At 37.9% G+C, this 17,455-nt stretch overlaps 2 protein-coding genes across 2 annotated transcripts in view; both read left to right on the top strand.

Moving 5' to 3' along the window:
- The first annotated feature begins 1,914 nt into the window (after positions 1-1,914).
- mc1r (melanocortin 1 receptor) lies at positions 1,915-5,952 on the top strand. The gene has a single exon (XM_061040216.1). The coding sequence runs from the start codon at positions 2,730-2,732 to the stop codon at positions 3,705-3,707; it is 978 nt and encodes a 325-aa protein (XP_060896199.1). The 5' UTR covers positions 1,915-2,729; the 3' UTR covers positions 3,708-5,952.
- A 4,148-nt stretch (positions 5,953-10,100) lies between these two features.
- Positions 10,101-17,455, top strand: part of def8 (differentially expressed in FDCP 8 homolog) — a 10,954-nt gene continuing 3,599 nt past the window's right edge. The window contains 7 exon segments of the mRNA XM_061040202.1: positions 10,101-10,254; positions 11,331-11,454; positions 14,102-14,193; positions 14,321-14,470; positions 15,713-15,854; positions 16,188-16,352; positions 17,168-17,350. Of these exon segments, the coding sequence (XP_060896185.1) occupies positions 11,340-11,454; positions 14,102-14,193; positions 14,321-14,470; positions 15,713-15,854; positions 16,188-16,352; positions 17,168-17,350 (847 nt within the window). The 5' untranslated portion in view covers positions 10,101-10,254; positions 11,331-11,339.

Raw genomic sequence — 17,455 nt, 5'->3', positions numbered from 1 at the left:
AACAGAAAGTGAATGAGTTGTTTTGCATACAAGCTGCATTTCATGCAAATAGATACTGGTTTGATTATGAGCAATACAATAATATCTGTAGAATCTGTTTTTAAAGAATGGAGTAGTGACCTCTTTTATTTTTGGGCCTTTGTGTTGGAATTAATTTATTGGAAAGAAATAGACGTGAAGTTAATTTTTGACCTTCTACTGAGATACTGCCGATAAAATTGATTATGTAGAAAGCATTTTTGATGGATTGCTGTAACCATAATCACCTTGTACAGAGATTACTGTGATGAAAAAAACAAACATTTAAGTAAAGACATCAAGTAAAGTCTAGTCTTTTCTCCTGCTTATAGCCGCAGTTCTCCAGGGAAACAGTTCCAATACTGAGAATCTGCATTTCAATCTTATCTGAGAAAAAAGTATTTGGCTACATGGGTAATTATTTGACATTTGTCGCGTAAACAAGCTGAAAATCGGACAAACCAAACCACATTTTTTTCAGCTTTCAGCCTGTTTGTTTCTCTTATGTGAATCTACTCTTTACTTCAGGATGCCTGCTGTCTTTTATCTTCACTGTAATGCCCCCTCTCTCTGGCTCTGTTATGCTCCAATCCTCACATGTCAGTTTGAGACGGCATGCCAATATTTCATTATTTGTGGGTGAGTCTGCCCAATAAAACAGCTCAGAGAATTAGCCTAAATGTTTCCAGTGGCCTGCTGCTTTCCATCAAGTCAAATTCAGTCCATGAGTATGGCAGAAATGTTATCAATTTTTCATAAATTAATTAAAAAATGTCCTTTGTTCTCAGTATGAAACTCAAGACCTCACTCAGGATGGCTGATCCGTTGTCAATAACTCTACTTTTGGTAACAGATACTACCTGTATTTTCTAAACAACACTTGTCCGGATTTTACTTTTTAGTGTTTGTGGTAACAATTAAGACAGCAGAGTTTCATTTAGCCAAACGGACAAACTGGAGACACTGAACAAATACAGTTAAGTCTAAGGAACCTCATGATAAGACAGTTTGATTGTGCCCAAAGGTCAATTGATGATGTTCACCGGGAGCTATGGTTAGGTTTAAGAGAGTTGCTCATGTGATCCCTGAGCAGTATAGAAAGGCTTTCATATCAGGGCCTCAGAGGAAGCTGGGTCTGAGGATCATAAGATATCTGATGTGTCTCTAATGATGCCACGATGCTGCACAATAAGATGTTTCTGCAAAGTTCATTAACTGTTTACAGATATTGGATAACTTGTAAAAAGAAAAAAATATATGTACCACAATTATATCAGCACAGATTATTCCCACCCAACTCGCCAAACAATTGAGTAAAGATTTATGTCAGCTTTTTGTAAAAACTCACAAAGACAAAAAAAATTGGAGTGCAGTTTTTTGCAAATTTGTTTACAGTTGCAGTGAGATATTATTTCATAATTGATTTGAATGTATCTGCAGAAAAGTCTATTAATGTTCCAGGATTAAAAAGTTGATCTTTTTCACAGTAAAAACACCAAATATGTTTTTCTTATTTATGCAGAATATGAACTAAGTCTGTCTATATTACCTTCCATGTTGGTTTTGTTGTGTCAATTATCCAATTATCCATTTATTTTATAGGACTTTGAATGACTTCATATCACAGTCTCCATAATGCATGATAAAATGCCCTGACTGATTATTTGAGTCTAAAAACATCAGTCTTGATGACGTAAAAAACACGACTAAACTGCACCTTTGAATCGAATTTAAATCGAATCTGTCCCAAAACAACTAAAAACCTAGACATATGAGGACTGTGTACATACATTTGAAAAGTGGAAATATCCTGAAATACCCTAACTGTAATAATAATAGTAATGATAAAACTATAACTGCAATAATGGATTCTAGTCGAGGAGATGTAACTTCCAGTCTTGGATTTTTAAAGGTGCATTTTAAATCTAATACAGATAATAAAACGTTCTACGTGTGTTGAACTCAGTACGTGTTTGCATTTTTTCCAAACAGAAAATGTCAGATAACTTAAATTAAAGTCTAATCAACGCAGAACATAAATATATCATGGCGCTTCTTCCTCTCATTTTTTTTCAAAGACATTGCAAATATTTCCTGCAGCCCAGCTGACGATTGTTGGAGAGGAGGAGTCGCCTGAAGTCCTCCAGCATCACTTTGAGAGAAGTTCAAGCAAGACAGCCTCTTGTTCCCAAAGACACTTTCTTCAGTGTCACCTTGCTGGTTACAGCAGTCTGAACTTATACATGGAGTTGTGCGGACGGTTTGGATTTTTTGCCATAAGAATAAAAAAATGTATAGTAACCGCAATGTTGTGATGGAAATCTGCTTTTTGTGGATCCCGGTGCTGTATAAGTCGCAGCCATAGGACAGAAAAAGAGTTGTGACGAAGGGGCGAACTTTTCATACGGACGAACTGGTCTGCTGTCGTGCGTAAATGTAACTGTTCCACAACTAGACGAGGAATATATTTTTTTTTTTGCAGGAACAATAACACATTTTAATTTAACTTTTCTTTAAAAGTTACCTTTGTGAATTATTTGATTTGCACCACAGGATTTGTTCCATCCAGCTGTGTGACTGAAACAGCTGATGCCGAAGATCCCGCCAAGCCACCTTGAAAACTGAAAAGAGTTCCTTATCACTTCCACACTGCGTTTTACTTAAACCCATCAGGACAGCATAACAACATCATCTCCGAACAGAGGCCAGACATGGAGATGACCAACAGGTCCCATCATAACCCCTCCATCCTCCATGTAGAGTTCAGCCCGCTCAGTGACTATATGGAGGAGAACGACACCAACTCCACCGCCGGGGAGCGAAACTCGTTCAGCTGCGTGCAGGTCCAGATCCCTCAGGAACTCTTCCTTGCGCTGGGGCTTATCAGCCTTGTGGAGAACATCCTCGTGGTTCTGGCCATCTTTAAGAACCGGAACCTGCACTCGCCTATGTACTACTTCATCTGCTGTCTGGCTGTGTCCGACATGCTGGTGAGCGTGAGCAACGTGGTGGAAACGATTTGTATGCTCCTCAACGAACATGGCCTGCTGGCCGTGCACCCTGCTATGCTGCGTCACCTGGACAACATCATCGACGTGATGATCTGCAGCTCCGTGGTGTCCTCGCTCTCCTTTCTGTGCACCATAGCCGCGGATCGATACATCACCATCTTTTACGCGCTGCGCTACCACAGCATCATGACCACGCAGCGCGCCGTCACCATCATCGTGGTGGTGTGGCTGGCCAGCATCATCTCGAGCATCCTCTTTATCGTGTACCACACCGACAATGCCGTCATCGTGTGCCTCGTGACCTTCTTCTGCCTCACGCTGGTGTTTAACGCCGTGCTCTACCTGCACATGTTCCTCCTGGCGCACCTGCACTCCCGGCGCATCGTGGCTTTTAACAAAAGCAGGCGCCAATCCACGAGCATGAAAGGCGCGATCACTCTGACCATACTGCTCGGAGTCTTCATTTTGTGCTGGGGCCCCTTCTTCCTCCACCTCATCCTCATCCTCACCTGCCCCACCAGCCCCTTCTGCAACTGCTTCTTCAAAAACTTTAACCTCTTCCTCATTCTCATCATCTGTAACTCACTCATCGATCCGCTTATCTACGCGTACCGGAGCCAGGAGCTGCGTAAAACTCTGCAGGAGCTGGTGCTGTGCGCCTGGTGCCTTGGAGTGTGACACTGTCACTTCAGGGGGGGAAGTCAGGTCATAAACATTTTGGACTACCTCTACTTCTTCACATTTTAAAGAGGTCGTCGTACACCCTGACTTGTGCGTGCTTGAGCGGACTAATAATGCCCGTTCTTGACACTGTACACAATCATTGACTCTTTACTTAGACTTTTTGACATTACTGTATATCGTGGATCAAACGATATTTCAACGCATAGTTTTTTTCTTTGCGTGTTATTTCTTGCTTCCAATGCACGATGAAATAAGCTTTTTGGACATAATTCTTTGGACTATTGCCTGAAAGACATCCCCTCCTTAGAGTTAGTGTTCAGCTGGAGCTGACGAGGGTATTATTTTTGTTCAAACTATACATTGGCTATATTGTCTTCTGCTTGTAAATCAACTTAATCAAGTGCCCCTTTTCGTTTGTCGAAATGTATAAACTCTACTCTCAATAACCACTGTTAACAAAATGGAAAATAAGTAGGCCAATTTAGCCCAAACCTATGGGCCTATGTGTTTTGTGCCTGCATATCGTTATATGGACTATTGCATGTTCTGTTTCGCCATCCGTCACAAACCGATAGTATCTATATTATAAAAGCCTATGACGGGTTATTTATAGTTGGAAAATAACACGAACAGGAAGTCCTTACATTGAAAGTAATTGGTTAACAGATTGTGTTTGTATTAGCCATACTATGTATTTAGAAAATACATGGACAATCGACTGCAGATACGCGTAAAAATATACAGTATATCGAGCTATTAGAAATACTTGTTGACTTGCCTAATTATGAAATTAGACTATAGTCAAGTAATGTGTAAATATATCCCCATAAATGTCTGGACCTACGTCTTACGGTCTCGCCTGGTATCAGGTCTGATGATCTGGGCATCACAGGCTTCATGAAAGGGGGCATATATTAAGTGAAATGTGTGGAAGGTTGTTTTGTTGTTTGAAATGTCCGGACAGGAAGCGATCTCTGAAATATTTGGACCCTGATTTAAGTTTTATAGTTCAAGTAAGTGACTGCGTGTTAAAACCCCTGGGGAATTTTTGTTAAATAGTCTATCATTAAAAAAGAAGTCAGAGTTATCATGATCAGCCTTGTTGTCAAACAAGACAAATTAATCAGACATTGCTGGTGGATATGTGCTTGTAAATGTTGTCAATAATGCATATATGCATTACCATATATGGTACTGATGTATACTACTTGAAAAATGCTTGCCAGAGTATTTGCTGCTGAGTTTTCATGTGTTCAGTGTTATCAGTGAATTCAATCCTTGAAGCTTTCCAGTGTCATTTTCTACAGATTTTGGATGATAAACATTTTGTCTCTCTTTTTCACATAACTTAATGACTTGTTAATTAATAACCTAGCTTTAGCTGTATTTTTTTCTTGTAACCATGATAGTTGGTACACAAGGTTGTGAATGTACAGGAATGTGATTGTCTTGTTTCTTGTAAGCTCAGTTAAAGCAGTGAGACTGTGGTACTATGCTAAGTGAACTGTGATCAATTTAATACATTCATGCTGTGGGTATACTGATAACTTTATAACTGCACTGTGCACCCAATGTTAACTTGAAACTGAGTCAAACAGCACTGTTGTACAATTATTTTATATAAGTTGCCTGTCATGCTAGGTATTATTAATATTCTAGCTGTTGTCTCAAATAAAGAGGCCAACACAACAAGAGTTTAAGCTAAAGGAAATCATTTGACAACCTCTCCTATATGTCTCCTCTATCTTCCCTGTGTTGCATGCTGTAAGAATGTTTGGTTTTCAAGTTGTTTTAGGTAGTTCATGACCAATAATTATAACTCAAGTCATTTGCCCACAAATAAAGAGTATGCAGTGTCTACTTCAAACTGTGATGTGGCAAGGTGCTAGACAATATATTTAGATAAACAGATTATCAAAATTTGTGGCTGTTCACCATTTCACATGTTTCAAAGTCTCTCCTCAGGAGCCTAAAGCAAAGACTAAAGAGATCAACTTTGTCCTTGAACTTTAACACATGAAACATCAATTTCTTTTTTGCTCCATAGAAGAAAAAGTGTGATACAACATCTATCCTCATCACACAGAGGGGCCATTGAGATGAAACACAACAGAGACATTTTTGAAATGTTCTGTTTTTGAACTCATGATCAAGTTCAGTTGCCATGCTCCAAATAACATCATTGACAGGGAGGGGAATTTCCTACTCCATCCTGTCCTCAAGAAAAATGACAAAAAATGTTTTATGGGTCATTCACATGGGCACCACTGGCAAACGACCATGATTTAATCTTAGGGTATCAGCACTTTAAAACTTTTCTGCACGGAGGAGAGGAAACATGTCATGTAAAACTGTCAAACATGCATGTCTGCAATATCCATTTCTCCATTCTTTTTCAGAAATTGTTTGTTTTAACTTTTGTACTGACTCTGATCTTTATTTTATTTTCATTACTATTATTTTACATTTTGCTTTTGTGGTTTCAGAAGATTATGGGGGGTATAAAAAAAATTAGCCGAAAATGGACCGGTCACAATTCTAAAGACTGCTGAGCAGAATGATATGAGGTGATCCAGTAAATGGATTTTAAATCATTTTTGAATAAAAATGATGTAAACTCTTAGACTGATCTAGTAACAGCTTTGCCACGTATTCTAAGAGAAGAGTCCAGCAATATATGATCCAGATTAATGGAAAGTCCTTGTTCAACATGAGTCAGGTCATATTTAGGGTTTCTGCCTCATGCTCTGCTAAATGTTCCACAGTGTTGTGCACATGGTGGATTAATGTGAGGTCTTTGTAAATAATATTACAAATCTTGAGATAATGTGATTTGGCACGAGACAATTAAAGATAGATTGATTAATTGATTGATGGATCGGCGATCTGTAGGCCCACATGTATTTAAGAAAGCTGTGTGTTTTTAAAGGGGATAGTACACAGGTGTACAGAGACATGTGCGATGCAGGGAACCAACAGGGGAAATCACAGGAGTCAGTCTAATGAATAAAATGTATCATGGCATAATTTTGATTTGCTTCTTATTTCAATGCATGCAGTTATTTTTTATTTTACCAAATAACCTTTATTTAAACTATCTAGTAAAAAATAGAATACCTGCAAGGTTGGTTTTCCATACTGTGAATGATGTGGAACTAACCAGTAGATCATGTGACACCTTTGATTGTCAGAGAAACAACAACCATTACATCTTCTGCCAAGATGTGCGTGTATTAGAAACAAAGAAGAAATCAAAGTCAGAGCACTTTAGGGACCTTTCTGTTTGTAGAGATACACTCGGTGCAGAAACTGCTGTCAGAGCTCAGGCCGCTCATTGTTAATTAATTACTTAAAGGAAGCAGACAGAAAACTTGACTGCAGGAACTGCTGATTAGCCCACAGGCTTTAAAAAGTGTGACAGTATTATTTTCATAATAAAACTGAAGCAGCATGTTTACAGTCAGGGACATGGTCATGACTTCCTTCTTTATTTCTGCACAATGCAGCTCTGTTCACAGGAAATAACCGTTGCATCAAAAGAACAAATGCACTCAAGTTAGAATGATTTAAATAAAGATATCTAAAAACCAGGAACCAAGCCCTAAGGGATAGATATAAATAACGGGTTAAAAAATACTTTGATGAAAAAATATAATTGAAAGTCACTGGATATTAATATGCCCCTCCATATAATTGAAAACACTGAACACTGAAGCTATGAAATAGATAACTAAATTGAGAGACATCCATGGTAGCAGTGATTATTTTTATTATGCAGTATCAGTAAAGGCTGCGGCCATCTTTCAGAGTTCAATATTTTTTTCTGAATGGTTGCCTTTTAGCAGGGGAGACTCCTCTGACACATGTAGTCAACAGTGACCCATTTGTGTTTACATTAAATGATCTGTTTAAAAGAGAGATGTGTTTCACTGAACAGTGGATGTATTATAGCAAAAGTGGTTCTCCTTAACCCATATGATCACAACTTCCAGGAACAGCATACTTATCGATGATGATCATGTTTGAGCGAATGTTATTTAAAACAAGTGTTGACAACATTGGTGTTTAAACGTTATTTTCTGAGAAGCTGACCCGTACTCTTCTAGGAAGACTGTAGCTGCTGTCAGGGCTATTACATACTGTATAACTTCTTATGCTTTAAAACTTACATCACTTTATTCAACTGCCGTTATTCACTCATAAAGCAGCAAAATGATAGTGATGTATTTAGCAACAGGTAAATTGTAGATTCATTGAACTTCAAAGAATCTGTGTGAGATAAAAAAAAACATCTAAATCATCGTCACGCTCACTGCAGTGTGTAAACACTGGGATACAGCATTCAGACAAAATCACATATTAATGAAATTCATTTAAACCAAAAATACTATTTGCTATATAGAACTTTTTTTAATGCATCGCTCGCCATCAAACAGGAAGTAGTTTTTTCACGGGCTTAACATAGTCGTATACTGTCCCGAAACTTCATACATATAATCCTGGTAGTAAAGTCAAACATCTTATACCGTTTAAGTGAGTGGGCGTGGCTTAATGGCTCAGTGGCGCCCCCTACAATATTTCAAGCATTCAGCCCCCGCAGCACGTTGAACCTACAATTCTGAATTTTACTATGCATTTCCAACATGACAAAACCTACAAAAAAGCCTCTTCAACCCACGCCCAAAACTCAACAGGAAGTCCACAAATCACATCGCCATCAAACAGGAAGTGGCTGTAACTCTTATATACTTTGAAATTACATAAGTATGATCAGGGTTGGCCTCTGAACACAGTGACACAAAACAATAACAAATTTGAACCATAGCACCCCCTATTGCAAAGAATAAGTACTACATCATACATACTTTCTCGGATCTGCTTAAAATTTCCCAGGTATGATCAGGGTTGGCCTCTCAACACATTGACATAACGATACTGAACTTCAACCATAGCGCCCCCTACTTCAAAGAATAAGTACTACATCCTATATACAATGCTCAATATCCTCCAAATTTCATAGCTATCATGACAGTGCCAGCCTGAACTGCTCTACTTCAAAATTTAATATGATCTTCATTACGCTGCCTATTTCAGTATACCATAGTACGACTTTTACACAAATCGGACTGCACGGCCTGCTGCTTAGCCACGTTCCGCTGCTGCTGCACTCCCGCGGTCGCGACACATCCCGACATGCACAGGGGTGCGAGGGCCCTTCATCACCGCTGGCGGTTTTAATTTGTAATTGTTTTTTTGTCTTATAACTCACCCAAGTAAAATGAGTGATGAAAGTTAATTATTATTAATATTATTATGATTATGATTAGTAGTAGAAGTAGTCATTATTTTGACATATGCTAAGTATGGGTCTACTGTCACCCATTCCGTCCAACCCCATCCAACTGCTACCAAGGAGGAGGAAGGATCCCCCCCTATCTAGTCTATACAATCATGTTACAGTAGTAATAGTAGAGAGTACCACCACGTACTGGTCGGACACAGGAGCACATTCAGTGCAAGACTGATTCCCCCACAATGCACCACAGATCGACACAGGAGGTCATTCCTGCCAGTGGCCATCAGACTTTATAACTCCTCCCTCTAAGAATCACACACCCGGACACTGGATTATTATCCTAGAAATATTTATGTAACCTGGACATATTATTTAACTCTGAAACTGTTCAATCTGTCTGCAAACTGGTCAATACACTGTGCAATATCTTTACACCTTTACAACGTGCAATATCTGTTTAACACAGTTCATCTTGTACATTCATAATGTAAATATTGCTTTATCTTATATATCCTAATATTGTAGCCCTACTTGGTACTTATTGCTTATTTTATTGCTTATTTTATTATCTCTATTCTATTTTATTTCCTACTGCTGTATTGTGTGAAGAGAAATGGTAAAACCGAATTTCCCCCTGGGATTAATAAAGTATTTCTGATTCTTATTCTGAGTAATGTTCTCCAGGTTAAAGCAGTAGCAAGGCCTATGATCTGTGTTGTAGCCTAGTAATCCTTTAAAATACACAGCGTTTTCTCATTGTAACAACAGTGTGCTCTGTAAGATGCCTTTGTTATATTTGTTCATGCCTTAACTTAATTTTACAATGTAACGATCCTATTTTTTAAGAGAAAGACTCAACTGTAAGTTTTTCTTTACAACAACATTATCGTCACATTAGAAAATAAACTCATAATAATTCATGATGCAGAGGCGTTATGTTTCCAATTAATGTCATTAAGCACCAATGATTTGTATTAAAAAATAATTTAAGAACGAATGTTAGAAGGAATGAAAATAAAAGCTTTATTTTGGCATATTAATTTTAAGTTACGACTGAAGAGTTTTATTTTGAAAAGCCTAGCCGGATATTGACATGTAAACATGGCGTGACTTGACGCCTTGTGATGCTGCTGTTGATGACAGACAGAATAACACGGTTGAGTACTGTATATATTAACCACGAGTGTGGACTTAAACTTATCTTTACACTACCGTACCTCCATGAAACATAAGGTCAACAACGAGGTAAGCTACATACCACAACGAAGCAGTCAAATGAGCAAAGTTAGCATCGAAACACATGACTGTTTTTAAAGGTAGTTAGCTAGCAAACGTTAGCTGACTGTGACATGTTTGTATTGATGTTCTCTTTGTGGCTCTCATGGTTATATTTGATACTCTAGCTACATGTTAAGCAAAATAATAATATTCAAAGCATAATCGATGCTGCCCCTTTAATAGTGGAGCCTTAACTGTGTTGTTTTTTTGTCTATGAGGGTCGCAGTCAGTCTCATGTTTTGCAGGCTTTGCAGTGTCTCCTGCTTGTCTAATACTAAAGCTGTGTTATAAATGCATGTTATCATCATTATTTAGCCATGTAAGCCTCTTGTTAACCATCATCTGCAGCCAGCTAAATGGGAGTGTTGTGTCATTATTATTTTAATAGTGCACATTGACTTTTGTTGGAGGGCTGTGATTATTATTATTATTATTATAATTATTTATAATTATTATTATTTATTATTATTTATTATTTTAGTTGTCATTGTATTTCAATTGACACCCCTTCTCAACTGATCATGTTCACAAAAAGGTTTTTTCTGTTACCTTTTTTCATTGAGATCTATTGCAGACCACTTGATGTTGATAAGAATTAAAGTTATCTCAAGTCCTTGTTATGGTTATTAAAAAAATAACAAGCCCTGTTTTTAAATGAGCTGTGGATCAGGGTTTAAGGCTCTTAACTTTCAAAAACCTAATCCAATATAGGCAAAAAAAGAGAATAGTGTTAAAGTCTAATCAGCCCATGATGCAAGTTGTATAATTTTCTAGGGTCAGGGTCCATATTAGCTTTGTAATGTGGGGGAAAATAACCCCATGAAACAAAGGAATGTTAATAAAACTGTGTTGTAACCACCAGGTAGAATTATGTGTTGACTGGTTAGCAGAGACAGAAATAAATGAGAACTGAACAGAAATAAGCAACAACCATGCAGGGACGCGTAAGCTGTTAGCCATGATAATTCTTCCTCCTTCAATTTGTTAAACACAGCAGTAGATAGATGAGCCAGTGAGTCTTCAGTGTGCTTTGTTTTCTTTAGATGTAGCCTATGAACATGGCTTATGATGAGAGACTCGCACATTTCCGCCAAACCCGCCTCAATCCCTTTGACCGTGGAGAGGAAGAAGATGATCTCCATGAAGGCAAGACGCCCCCACAGCATGGTATATGTTATCACAGGACACTGTCTTCTGAATTGTGGAATATGACCTTCCCTTAAGGTGACGTTCACAGTTTAAGTTAAGGGAAAATTAAAAAATATGATATGGCTCCGATGGCCTGAATGTGAGTGTGGCCTGCTTTGGCAAACATCCATCCTTTTCATTTCCATTTCAGTCGTCTGCTATGCTTTAAAAAGATGTCTGCTTTTGTAGACTGTAGAGAAAGCCAATTAATGGTGGATTTGATCAGTGATTGTCTGTAAAAATGTCATAAGGAAATAAACATACCCAGCTGTCCTTGACCCACTGTAGGAACATTTGGATAAGATAAAATATTTTATTGATCCTTGATGGAAACAGTTGAATAAAATGCCCATTATCGAGATGTAAGTATTTGCTTCACTGTGAAGATGGGTGTATTTCTGAATAGTTTCAGCTGTTTGAAATGTAACTAACTTGTAGTTTCAAACTTGCTTCCAGCGCCAAATACACAGAGGAAACTATGATCTTAGGTTGTTTTGCGATGGCTCAATTTGATCAATCAAATCCCTTAAAACTTTACACAGGTTCATCTGTTCTCTATCCGTTAGATCCTTGTCCACTAAGAACAATAACATTGAACTATGGTACGTTTATGGAAAAAGGAAGAACTTAGGCCGAACCAGAGGAAATGAAAAACATTACTGTGAGCACTTCTCCAGTAACATTTCCTGTATTTCATGTTTCAAGGAATTCAAACACTTATGCTTGATTAAAATCATTATGACTGTGCGAGCCTGACACGCCGTTAGCTCGGCTGATTTCTGGTCTGTGTTTCCCTGTTTGTTCTCGCTTTGAGGAGCTATATGCATCCGACATGTTTTGCTCTGAGATCTATGCAGGTAACTATTACAATGATCTGCACTTATTCAGTAAGATTGAGAGTAAAGTTGTTAACGTGGTGGTTTACTACGCGTCATTTGAAACTGAAAGTGTAAGTCTTGTCTGATATTGTTTAATTTAGTCTTTAATTTTTAGATAACTCATTTTACCACATATCTACCTTTATTCTGATAAGTTTAGTTTAGTAATGTCAGTCTGATCAACCTGAACAGAGTGGCTGTAAAGTTTTATTTTGGCACGACATTCTATTTGACTTCTGTTGACAATGTACTTTACATTGTGTTCATGTTTTTCACTGTGTTGTCTTCCTTTTCCTTTCTATTCTTTTTGTGTATCAAAGGCCAGGAAATGTAATCCTCAGAAAAACAAAACTATAGACAATACTGCAGACTGATCAGAGTTTGTGATTTACCAAGATTTTTCTTAATCAGTATTTCGGTATTTGAATTTAAAAAAGAAAAAGAACTGAGAAGAGATTTAGCAAAGTGTGTGCACTAGAAGAACAAGTCTGTAATTCAATACTGGAGCATTTAACAGCTTGAGAGATGAACGTCTGGATGTTCTCTGTGGCTTCACTTTTGAAACCTAGAAGCGACTTCCACTTATTATACCGCCTAAGTTGTTCATGCTCTGTTACCATATTGTAAAATAACTTAATGCAGCTAATATGGTCACAAACATCAATTAAAGCAAGTTCATCTCCATTTAGTAACAATGCTATGCATCCCCTAACACATGTCTGGTTAGTGTAAATATACTCACATTGTGATGTTCACTTAATTTCAAACTCAGAATCTTAAATACATCTGTGAAATATTGCACATTAGCACAAAATGTATCCACATTTCACTTTGCTAAACCAATTCAAATAGCACTCTTAATCTGTACTCTGCCAAAGAGTATTATTCAACAGAAATAGTCGAGAGGAGAGAAGTCGTCCATTTTGCAGCAGAAGAATGTGATTGGATTTGTGTTATTGATTGTTAAGAATATGAAGGATCATTTTACAGTATAGGGTTCAATTTCATCCTTATCAGGATATGAGCTTTCACACTGAACACATCGCGGTAGTCAGAATTTATCACAATATTTTTTCCAAAGAAAGTTATGCTTCTAACTCAGCATGCTTACATTTAACCTATTTTGGATGGGACCCTGGGCATACTATCCATGCCTTCACACCATCTGATGCAGTCAAATGAAGCTTAAGATAGCTATGAGCTGCCCTCAGATTAAGAAGTGATCATTTATCAGTGAAAGAAAATAAGCTTTTTTGTGCATACAGGAGAAGCATGTTGCAAAAAAGGATACATGTTTAAAAAAATGATATTGCAATAATATTCAATGTTTTTACACATTTTTTTCTAATATCGTGCAGGCTTATTTAACAGAACAGCCAATCGTGAACAAACATTGGTCTGAAACCAAGGTGATCAGAACTTCAGCTTTCATTCAGCTTAGTGAGTCGCAGTTTTAATGACACAATAGGAGTTTGTCTTGTCAGGTGACTTGGTTAAACATTACCAGAACTGATAGGAATTTTACCTTCACAACAGATTATTTCAGTTGTTCCTTTTGTGCTTCTTTTTTGTTGTTGTGGATCTTCTTCACGTCTTCAGTGTTGAGTCAGAGTTTAAGGGTTGTCTTCTTGAGTAGCCACAGTCATGTGTGTGACATTAGCATGCATGGCTGAGTGCACTTAGAAGACCAGCTATGTACGGTAACACTTCAGAGAACACTTCTTTATACAAAGGTTCCTGCTTTTCAGAATCAAGGCCAGAGCTGTTCTCTGGGACCAGAACCCACAGCTCAGATCGGACCATGGACCTGGGGCTAGCTGAAGACCACTTCTCAAGGCCTGTGAGTAAAGCTTTGCACATGTTTTAGAAAATCTACTCTGTCGTTCTGAAAGTGTTTCATATTGTATACATTGAGAATACATGCATACTATACTGTTTTTTGTTTTTTTTGCTACTTTTTGCTACAGGGTTCATTTGTGGCCTCGGACATTGAACAGCTCAAACGGGCCATAGAGGAGTGTAAAAAACTGATCCTGGAGCTGCCAGAACACTCAGAGAGACAGAAGGACACTGTGGTGAAACTCATACACCTTCGTCTCAAACTGCAGGAGCTGAAGGTTGGAGCATGGGAGGGAATAGAGAAGAGGGTTACATGATATTGTGTCTGTGAATGTTATCAGAACAAGAACATTCATAACTGATCCATTTCAGTCGCATGCTTTTGATTTTGTGGAATAATTTTCACAGTTGTTTGGAGATAAAAATCCAGCACTTTAAGCATGTTTTTCATTCTGTTTCTGGAGAGGCATTTCTTAAACGTATGTATATCAAGTGCATTTGGAAAGTATAGCATTAAGGGCTTAAGTATAATGTGATTGGTACAACAGTTTAGGAGGACATTTGAAGTGATTTCCCTGCTGCCTAAACACCACCTGCCACCTTAAATGGACATGACAGCTAGGACAAAGGAGTTGAAGTGGAGAAACTTTAAGCAGGTCTTTTCCTGTAATGCATGGAATAAAAGTGACTAATATTTCACTAGTATACTAAAAAACACTGACATGTAGAGAAGACCACATTCGACTTTTAGATTACTGGAGCTGTGGGCTAAGGCTACATTAGTCTCAAACTGCAGCTTATAACACCTAAGTGAAATCCAGGTTGTGAAGTCTTTTTTTATGCTAACAACACATTTAAGGTAAAGACTTTCCTTATTAGATTAATGCTGATCTTATGGCCAATGCCCTGAAAGAGATAAATCACAGCAAACATCACAGCATTCATGGACACAGGTTAGGTGATAAGAAAAAAACAAAACAATCTTTGTTTGGAGATCAGCAACATCCTGCAAAACCTTCTCGTATTTTAGCAGTGTCTGTTTCTTGAGAGTTTTGGTAATTAGTGTATCATTACTAGTGTTTCGGGCTATACATACAGGAATCAGATAATAAATTAATGACTTTGGAGTCATGTCTGGAATTGAATGCATATTTTAGAAAACAAAATGTCACTTCAACCACTGAGCTTGTTTAAAAGGATTAAATCCTTTCTTTTATAGATGACATTAAATCAATTAGGACCATATCGTGTAAAGGAAGCTTCATATAAGATACAACAGTGTATTCTATGTTACATAATATTGTTTTGTTACATTGCGTGATTCAACTTAAAAAGAGAGTCTTTGATGCTTCTGGAGAATCATGCAGAGACAACAGAAGGATTATGATTTTTCTTTAAATATAATGAGTTTGTCTCAGATCACAGTTTTAAAGCAAATACACACCACTTTATCAATAACTTAAACAACTTTAAACTGACTGTTTATGCTCTCGGTGAATTTTGTTCTTGTGCCCTCAAAGGACCCTGAGGAGGATGAGCCCAATCTACGAACTTTACTGGAACATCGATTCTCAAAAGAGAAGAGCAAGAGTGTGAAACAGACTTGTGACAAGTGTAGCACTATCATCTGGGGCCTTATCCAGACCTGGTATACCTGCACAGGTGAGATACACTATCCAGTGATATCACTCCACAATAGTTCTGTGGAGATGATGTAGTCCCAACATTATGAAACACCACATTTTACAGGGAAGTCGATTTTTTAAAGTCACCAATTTTTTCACACGCTAAAAATCTGCTGATTAGCAAGATCAAGAGTTCACCCTGTGCTTTTAGAGTTGCTCACATGCTTTCAATTTGATTAATTGTTTTATATTGCCCGAGGTTCAGTTCATTTTCTCAGAATTGATTTTCTGAGTTGTGGAGCTTGATAGTGTCTTTGTACTACTCTTTGTACACACACAAAAAATATCATGCCATGTGATTTTTCTTCAGGTTGCTATTATCGTTGCCATAGCAAGTGTATGAACCTGATCATCAAGCCCTGTGTAAGGTCAAAGGTCAGCCACCAGTCAGCGTATGAGCTCAGCATCTGTCCTGAGATAGGACTGGACCGGCAAGACTACCGCTGTGCCGAATGTCGCACACCTATTTCACTGAGTGAGTAGGAACTGTACTGTGTTGGTTTCTGATCTTAGAGTGAAAATATGGAAGCAGACGCTGTGATGAAGTGTTAAAGGGATTATAAAACAGACTTACTGTTGCCTCTTCATGACGCACAAAAGCAAACAAGACTATCAATAATACGATTGTCTATTTCTTTATAGCTAGATCTGATGCTTGTCCTTTCTGGCAGGAGTTAATGTCGGACAAACAGACGCTTCAGGAAATAGCTGTTGTTGATATTTTCTAAAGCAAATATTCACAGTAAGTGATCCATTTGACTTTGAAGAAAGCAGGATGAGATTTCCTTTTTTTTTTAAAAATACTTCCTACTCATGTAGTGGAAAATATCAGCAAATAAATAAGATATGTTTTACACTTTGTCCACAGGGGGCGACAAAAATCAAAACGAACCAAAAGTTCCTCACAGGAGTTTTGAATTTGGATATAACAAATTTCCTTTTGGTTGATATGACTAAGTCTGATCTCTTAGCTTAACTTGTCCTATACATGTGCAAATAGTTTTCTTTAACAAAAAAATCTCCTGCAGTCTTATTTAGTGTCTAACGTATCACTCACTGTGAATGTTGCCTGGGAAAAGAAAAAAAAAAAAGGCAATTTTTTTGTTTTTAAGTGCCTCTATGATTGCAGCAGAACAGACAGAGCTGATGCTCTTTCTCTTTATTTAGAGGCTTCAGTATTCATTTCAGTCTGTTTCATTAGCATATAAAGCTCCTCACAGGAGCTGTAACCAGGGTGTTGCATCTTGCTTCCCTTTGTTTCACAGTTTGACTCACATATTTATTTTCTAGGGGGCGTGCCAAGTGAAGCCAGACAGTGTGACTACACAGGCCAGTATTACTGCAGCACATGCCACTGGAACGATACAGCCATCGTACCAGCTCGGGTCATCCACAACTGGGAGTTTGAACCACGAAAGGTACCCTGAACCGCCACCAAGAAATATTCTGAATATATTCACAATACCATAGTCAGTCCATCTTTTATGTATGCATCTGTGAGACGTCATGGTGCCATGGAGTCATTTTATGTTTTAAGTTACTCTGTGTCATTCTGTCATCAGCAACTGTAACGCCCGA

This window comes from Labrus mixtus, chromosome 1, assembly GCF_963584025.1.
Source record: "Labrus mixtus chromosome 1, fLabMix1.1, whole genome shotgun sequence".
Lineage (NCBI taxonomy): Eukaryota > Metazoa > Chordata > Actinopteri > Labriformes > Labridae > Labrus > Labrus mixtus.
Note: the sequence above shows the minus strand (reverse complement) of the source record. Positions and strands in the feature narration are given on the sequence as shown.

Bases quoted from the DNA above. Each gene is read 5' to 3' on its own strand.
- mc1r (XM_061040216.1), top strand. From the start codon at position 2,730: ATGGAGATGACCAACAGGTCCCATCATAACCCCTCCATCCTCCATGTA.